This window comes from Monopterus albus, unplaced genomic scaffold, assembly GCF_001952655.1.
Source record: "Monopterus albus unplaced genomic scaffold, M_albus_1.0 scaffold236.1, whole genome shotgun sequence".
NCBI lineage: Eukaryota > Metazoa > Chordata > Actinopteri > Synbranchiformes > Synbranchidae > Monopterus > Monopterus albus.
Genome location: NW_018128116.1, coordinates 218455 through 226752, shown reverse-complemented (window position 1 = coordinate 226752; position 8298 = coordinate 218455). Strand labels below are relative to the sequence as shown.

The following is an 8298-nucleotide window of genomic DNA, read 5'->3' as shown; positions in this document are numbered from 1 at the left end:
GGAGCCGCTGGGGCTGTGAGTCTACCACCCCGGCATGAAAGAGTTGTACAACGCCGAATAAACATATAAACTACAGGCAGCACAGGTCGGTGTGCAATGTCAGAAACATTAAATCACCTGTCTAAAGTGTGGTGGGTCGATAACGAAAGAAAAGAGCCTGTGACACTGCGAAAAAGGAAAACGAGCAACCGACTGAGCAATGTCCAGGTCACGTGACAAAACACAGCTCTCATATGACAAGAAAGCTCCAATGGGGAATGTAGTTTTTTATCTAAGCGGTAAGGAAGATTTGGATTCTTAGTCCATTTTAGCCTTGCTAGCAGCGTGGCAGCTGTTTAGTGTGTCAAACCATATTCACCAAATTTTTCTACAAGGAAGACAAATAAGCCACCTGCAATAACCAAGACACAGTAAAATGACCACTGGATATATGGAAAAAAAAAACTTTACAAATAATAAATAAGAATAAAATAAACTTTAAATTCATCATCATCAAGTTCACACAAATGACACAAAATGTTTGCCAAATAAAGCCAAAGGGAGGATAATGCTTTCTCCCACTTGATACCAGCCAGTCTGCAGTACAGCTTGCCTGACCCTTAGTGGCCTACAAAGTGTATAACACTGAGTCAAGGAGAAAAAAACCCTGTAAGTTTGATTCATTTTGATGTACTGATGCATACACGTGGTTTAGAGAAACAGAATTGAACATCCCGGCACTAGAATGTATCAGACATGATGCATTTGAGTATAGCAGATGCTGTAATAGAAGTTGTGTTATTTTGCCTTGTTCTATATTATCAGCATTCTACTCTACATTGTGTTGCTTGTTTTGCATCTGACTTGCCAGATAATCTTGTTTGATTTGCTAAATAAGCTTTTGTGTTTAAAAAAATGTAGTGCTATATCCATAGGTTGAGCAGAGAAACGTAGATCCTAAGGTGATTAAGTATTTGTGTGCCGGTATTCGTAATATTATTTTATTCAAATTATTTTTAAACTCATTAGTGCTTCACAACTTAAAAAAAAATGTAACAATCTCAACCAATTTATTTTTCACTGTAGTTACAGAGCTGATAGTGTGGCTGTAAAATCATAGTCCTGTTCACATTTTACTGCAGCATTTAAGAGTTGAAGCAAAGTCTTTGGTGATGAAGAAAGAGTACAAGCAGTCTGCTCCATGTCCTTGGTTCCTGTGTAAGCTCAACATGAGGAGATGGGGGGAATAGGAAGCAGGAAAGAACAGAGTATCACATGAAAACCGGCAGGAGAAACCACTTGATTAGAAAACAGCCATAAAGCCATGTGGTGTGTGACATTAAAGATAAAGTAGATATTGTGACATTTACATTTACCCTGATACAGAAAATAAATAATTAAAACTCTACACTGTATCCTTGGCTCATTTCTGCTACTTTAACAAAAACAAAAGGCAGCTTTAAATGTTCTGGTCACACATCATCTGAACAGGCTTCAACCTCTTCATTTCTGCCTTTCATTTTTCACACTCACATTGTAGTCTGAGAGTCTACCAAACATGACCGAGAATAAAAATAGAGGCAGATGACAAAGCTGTGGTGTGTAAAGCAGCACTGTGACAGTGTGCAAAGTTTACGTCTTATCAGATAAGACATATAATATCCTGATAGACTGTGATTTAATCATTACTAGTTTGTTAGCCGTGTAAACAAAGGAGCACTTTTAACAGAATAATCTGAAAAGATCCAAGTTCAGTGTCTCCTGGTGTTATTTTCCAGTCTCTGAGAGGTTAGTTCATACTGACAGTCTCTCTCATAAGGTCTTTGGATGAGGAGGCCATGGTGTTGTCACAGATAGTGGAAAGACACACATCCGCACTAGTGTTTGGAGTTCTGCTATTGCCAATCCTTCTGAAAGAGTTCCTGATCCCGCTGGACAGGCGGTTGGACACACGTCTCACCACCATTGCAAGTCCTTGGTTCTTCAGCTTGATCAGGCCCACGTCGTCCTCCAGCTCCTCCGGAGGCACGTCAATGTTTCCAGAGTACCAGAACACCCACCAGATCAAGCTGAGGAAGATGACAATGGCCCCGCCGTAGATGAACAAATCGTGGATAACCAGCCCCCCAAACACCCCCACCATCATGATAAGGACACCGAGGACGTCGTGGGCCACTGCGAACCAGAACGAGCACTTGCAGCGCCCAACTCTGCTGTACCTCTTCTCCATGACGGGCTCTATCTGCACAGAGGTTGACATGGTGGGCGTGCAGCTCCTCAGAATCAGGTGTTTGTATTTTCCCAGTCCAGATGTGGAAACAACTGAAAAGCAACAGGTACTGGCAGTTGACGTGTGATCCTCACAGTAACACATGAACACTCAGTGTGACCTGCTATAACACTGGTCAAAGTGCAATGTACACAAGCATTTATCAGCTCGGGCCACACCGGCTTTGTGACTGTACTGGATGATTCAAGAGGAACAGTTGCATCATCATTGAAAAAGTAATGTTTCCACTCTCACATTCTTCTGTTTAAATCTCCTGGCTGTACTGCTTCCGCCTCTGCTTTTCTTTCAATACAGGGATCCACACCAGGCCCATCACTACAAACATCAGCCCTATGGACAGGCAGGCTGAGGCTACAGAGCTGGGCGCCTCAGTCATCCCTGATGACTGGAGCAAGAATAGGAGTCCGCCTGCAGCAGACATCAGAAATCCCATCACCATCACTGTGATGGGCTTGTGGAGGTACACGCAGCCTGGGGCCACTGTGGAGCCTGATTCAGGGTCTGAGCACAGACTCTCATCCGGAAATGAAGTTTCTCCACTCTCTTCCATGGCTGCTTCACAGAACGAAGCCTGTCCTCACTCTCTTTTCCCCTTTTGAGAACCTTTAACACATGAATAATAGAAACACTGGCAACTAAACATCCACAGCTCCCCAACTTTCTTCTTCGTTTCCGTCTTAGGCCGTGCTGTCTGCTCACCTGGTCCCTGCTGAAGTCAGCTGAGTGCAGTCACATGAAGGAGCTAGATCTTCTGTATTATCAACTAGTGTCTGCATGATGCATCTATTATTCTCCTGCGTTGCCTTAAACCCTCAAATACCAACATACTATATAAATGTATATTATACTATATATATATATAAATATAGGACAACTCATTCTGGTGATGCAGATGAGCCTGGGGATACACAGCTCTTTCCATAAAGTGGCTGGGTGTAGCAAAGGATGTAATCATACCCAGACAGCATTATTACATGCAGGTAGCAGCTGTACGAGCCTGAACAGAATCCCATTAGGCTTGATATGTGATACAGCTGCCAGCTCATCCACTGTGAGTAAACACCTCTCAAGGATAATGAAGCTCTGAAGTGGAAGTGTACAAAGGATGCATTAATTTATTTCATTGAAAAATAATGAAAAAAAGCACAAGTTTCTAAATGTAACGTCATCAACTGTTCTGTCCATCCAACACTCCACAATGGATGTTTAAAATAGTAGGGCTACAACTAGGATTACTTTCTTCATTGAAATAAAAAACTACAATGACATAAAAGCAGCTAATACGGTTTAGGAGATGCAGCCAGTTTTTTTTTGCCAATTTGGTTTAAGAAATTCATGAAACAATTAAGCCAATTATTCTCCCTGCTACATTACTTCAAAAATTACTCAAATATCCAAATTACTGCAGAGAAATTTTTTTTGCCATTGCAGAACATCTTACATATGCTGGAATCAGAGAAACTCCGACTATTATTTTTAGGTCAAAAAGGACAAGTACAATATTTTTGCAACACCTCACAAAGATACTATAAACTGACCAGCTGACCGAGGCCGTGGAGCATTTTATAGCCACTGTCATGACATAGGCCTGCTAGGACCATTGCTATAAAGCCTGTAGAGAAAGCAACTCAGCCTTAGACACTGTGGTATCAAATCAAGTTTATAATCTGCTTTGTTCAAGCAAAAAAAAAAAAAAAAACGCACAAAAAGCACCATACAGACATACACTACTCTGATTATTCTGCAAACTGGTCCTGTCCTTGTTCAGAAGGTAATGTGCAAAGACGCTCTGTGACTCATTTCACTTTAGGCACTTTTCTTTTCGCTCTGGCGTCAGCCTTCTGTGTCCGTTTGCCCTGAGTTTTTCCTCCCTTTGTCACCGCGGCAGGTCGGGGTGCTTTCTCCAGCTGCTTCTTTTTCAATAGCTTCTACAAGAAAAAGAAGGAACAAGAGTCTGCAATCCACTTAAAAGTGTTTTTCTAAACTGTAGGTTAACTTATTCCAAACCTAGCAGCTGCAGGCAGTACTGACCTCCACTTTAGGCTTCTTGCTTGGTGTTTCTATGGGAACCAGCTGTGGGATTTCTTCCTCCTCATCGTCTGCCTCCGCCTTCTTTTTCTTTTCCTTCACCTTCTTCTCCCCCTGTTCCTTTGCAGTACCACCTGTTTGTTTTTTGCCCTTTGTCTGTTTTTTCTTTGCCTGTTTTTTGTCTGCAGCTCCCTGAAATTCACGGACACACAAGTTGGTTATTTTAGTCACTAATTCAACAACTCTGGACCAGAGGTTGAGTTAGATTTTCTGTCATTGATGGAATTTTTTTAATAATGGAAAAATCCTGAAGGCCGTCTATCATTCTGACAGATTAGAAGACAGGGGGTGATCTACCCCAACTTAAAACGAGGTTACTAACAAGCCCAATAGTTTCTATGCCGTTGATAAATGAGGTGAAAAAAAAGAAGGTCTGATGTGGTGGATGAAGGACAACTGATTGGGAAATCCCAGGTCCAGAGCAACTTCTAAACACATCCTGAGAGAAATGTTCCCTGACTTCAAAACTCTGGCTGAAGTGGAGCTGGCAAGTCTCCAGTGTCCTCCACTGTCACTGTGGGGAAAAATGTCTTCTGCTTCAATGTGCGCCGGATACGGTCATCAGAAAGGAACATGTCAAAGTTCCCCAGCAGGCGACGCTTGGCTTCATAAGGTTTGTACTCCGTTGACATAAAATGTTGCTGCACATAAGCTTGGTCTGTATATTAATTATTACAAAATTTGAATGAGCAGAAATTAAATGCTATTAAATGTCTTGTTATGACAAGCAATAATAAATTACAGCAGAATTTTAATGACCCTGTCCGTCAAATTAAGGGACAATGAGAACATCTAGTGTGACCTCTGCTCTGGACTCAAACACAAGACAGCGCCTTAAGGACAAACTTGCTCTCACCTCTTCTTCAGGGGTCTGAGCTTGCTTATCTGCTTCCTTCCCCACGCTGAGGAGGCTCAGGTCTGAGGTGTAGATGGGCAAAGCCACTGATGTTTGACTTTTTATATGGATGAGCTTCATCACCGGTCCTTTCTGTAAACCCCAGTAACAGAAGAACTAAGTCAAACAGGCTAAAAAGGTCAAGCTTGGTTGTTTGTTTTATTACATGGGAGATAATCTGACACAATATGTGAAATCCAACACCTGCAACAAAGCGACTATATTAAATTCTAACATCCCAGTAATCTGTAGCAAACTACCTCAAGATAATTAGGACCAAACTAACATCTCAAGGAATTCTGTGAAATATTTGACATATACTGACATTTTGGAGCACAAAGGAAAATTAAGGAAAACTGCACAGGCAGTTTTACTCCCAAAGAATTTGGTCCATTTCTGACATAGAATTTGTCCAACTGGCTGAACCAACCCTAACAAAAACACAAGACAGGTCTCTGGGTAACACTCACCATGTGTATTTTGGCCACCACCGCCTGGACAGCGGCCTCAACATTTTCTGTCACCTCATCTGCAGTCATGCCGGAGTGGCCGACACGGGCCATACTAGAATACAGGACCATAACCCAAGATAATAAAGGGTTAAGGATCTGACGTGTTCAAGCCAACACTGTGAAAAATACTTGTGATTAAATCAACACAAGAAGTAGACATTTCCTATTTGACATTAAATACTATGTATCAAAGTTGTAGAGACAGTCTCCACGGGAAGAGGAGGTCCGTCTGGATTTACACTGAGTCACTATAGCACCAGCATTCCCCGTATCAAACACTGCACAGAATTGACAGGGTTGCTGTGAGGTGCGAGACAACGCATTTCAACATCCATCAAAACTCAGATCCTTGTTTGCCTCACGGTGGAAGCAACGCTGAAATTACATGTTCACCTAAAGCTGAGAAAAACACTGGCTTCACAGAAAGCTGAGTCAAGTCGGTTCAGTTTATTAGCGAAATAAAGCGCAGCAGGGCAAATCTCACCAGCAGCAGCCCTTGTTGGTAACTTTCAGGCTGGTGCCCTGAATGACTCTGTGTACGTCTCTGGCCAGATGTTTGCTCTGCAGGTTCACACACAGCGGCTCTCTGGTCAAGACAGAAACAGAACGAGAATACAAAACAGAAACAAGTACATAAATACACACAATTGTAGAAAAAGAACTTGTGAGCAATTTACATTATAAAGGGCTTTTTTCCCTCCACTATCTGATTTAGAGGTGGTTTAATGCAAAACATACATACTTTTAATCACATATTAGCCACTGAGCATTTGAACTGTTGAAAGGTCCAAATCCAATGTGGTGCATGTTTCTCACTGCCTTTTCAAAGGCTCTCCTCAGAGGAGAACAGTCCCGCTGACACATGAATAAGAAACGTAAACAAGATGAAAGGTTCCTCTTTAGCTGTTGGGCACTAAGCAATCTCATTTTTACAGCTGAGCTGTTGGGCACTAAGCAATCTCATTTCTACAGCTACCACGATTAGTGGACATAAGCGATGACGTGACATGAGAAAAGTTATACTTGTGGAATTACAATTTTACTGTCACCCATATAGGACTCAACTGACCCACTGGTCAGCAACCTACAGCTGGTGCTTACAGAGCTGACAAAGGTCAACACCCAACAGACAGTGAAGCTCCAGTGCCAAATCTGTCATGTTACACTGTGGTTTGATACCAAAGGAGCTCAGGCAAAATTCTGACAACACTAAGGAGAGTTCTTACTTCTTTCTTTGGTAGAAATGTTTTCCGAGGTGGGACGGCAGCAGGCGCCGGATACGGTCATCAGAAAGGAACATGTCAAAGTTCCCCAGCAGGCGACGCTTGGCTTCATAAGGTTTGTACTCCGTTTTCAGGACCTTGTAGGGGATGATCTGACAAAAACACAGACACATCAGGATCAGACTCTGTTTTTAGGTTCTTAATATAGACCAAAAACTTTGTAATGCAGCTTATGTGGCTACTAAACCAATTTTGTTATCAAGAATTTATATTCTAAGTAAACAGCACTGAACATTTATTCATGTAGAGCAATTTGTTTGCTTCTCTTCAGCTATTCGTGCAAGAAGGATCAAATCAGCAGCTATCAGTGCTTCCTAAGGGGGTACCTCAGATATGTTTTTGACACCCTTTTCCTCTAGCAGCTTCTTATAAAACCTCTGGGTCTGCTCTGAGGTCATGTTGGGCTCATCTCTGGTGAAGAGGCAAACCTCATCTGTGTCGTGCCGCTGGCCATGGGGCAAGGGACTAGGGACAGAATGAAACGTCACTCTCGGTGAAGTCGGCTCAAAAGTGAGAAAGTGGCTACTACAGAACTACAGACGTGAATACAGCTTTGTTCCCGTGTGTGAGACTCACATGCGGATGGTCTGTGCCTGTCTGGGGATCTTCCAGAGGGTGAAAAGCAGACTGATCTGCTGAGTCTCATCCAGGAGCAGAAAATCGGGGGTAGATTTGGTTTTCAAGAAAGCCTGCAGAGCTTGGACGGCCTTTTTCACCTGACAGAGACATTAACACCAGAGTCATAAAAGACAACACAAAGCCACCAACAAGCTCCGGTTCCCTTGCAGGGGACTCAGACTTGTTACTGGGTCACTGGGAATTAGCTTGGTGACCGAACAAAGTAGCATGAAAACAAGCTAGCTAATGCTAATTAAACTACGGCTGGTGTTGATAATATAATAATAATTGATAATAGCATAACTTATAACAGTCGCATAAACTCCTATTAACAAACTACTCATAGACTTTAAGTGTATTGCTGCAAACAGCAAACCTTTACCTGTACGAGATCCAACACAACTTCTGCTTTATCAGCCATGCTGTGCGCTTCACGTGTTATAGACGCGCATGCGCAAATGAAAGTTAGTACGTCACATATACAAAAAAAACTTTATTTGTACATCGATCCAGAACACCGCTATGAAAAAAAAGAGTTGCGTCATGTCAATAATTCCGTTGAAGTGAGAAAGATGTTTAATGATAGCGCTGTAGCCGCATCAACATGACTGGGAGGTGAAATATTCCTTAGTC

At 42.3% G+C, this 8298-nt stretch overlaps 1 protein-coding gene across 1 annotated transcript; it reads right to left on the bottom strand.

The window, feature by feature from the left end:
• Positions 1–3417: 3417 nt before the first annotated feature.
• rsl1d1 (ribosomal L1 domain containing 1) lies at positions 3418–8152 on the bottom strand. The gene is made up of 9 exons (XM_020620342.1): positions 8048–8152; positions 7624–7763; positions 7374–7512; positions 6991–7139; positions 6249–6350; positions 5723–5816; positions 5214–5345; positions 4301–4489; positions 3418–4197 (listed from the first exon to the last, which is right to left on the bottom strand). The coding sequence occupies exons 1-9, from the start codon at positions 8084–8086 to the stop codon at positions 4066–4068; spliced, it is 1116 nt and encodes a 371-aa protein (XP_020475998.1). The 5' UTR covers positions 8087–8152; the 3' UTR covers positions 3418–4065.
• Positions 8153–8298: the final 146 nt, after the last annotated feature.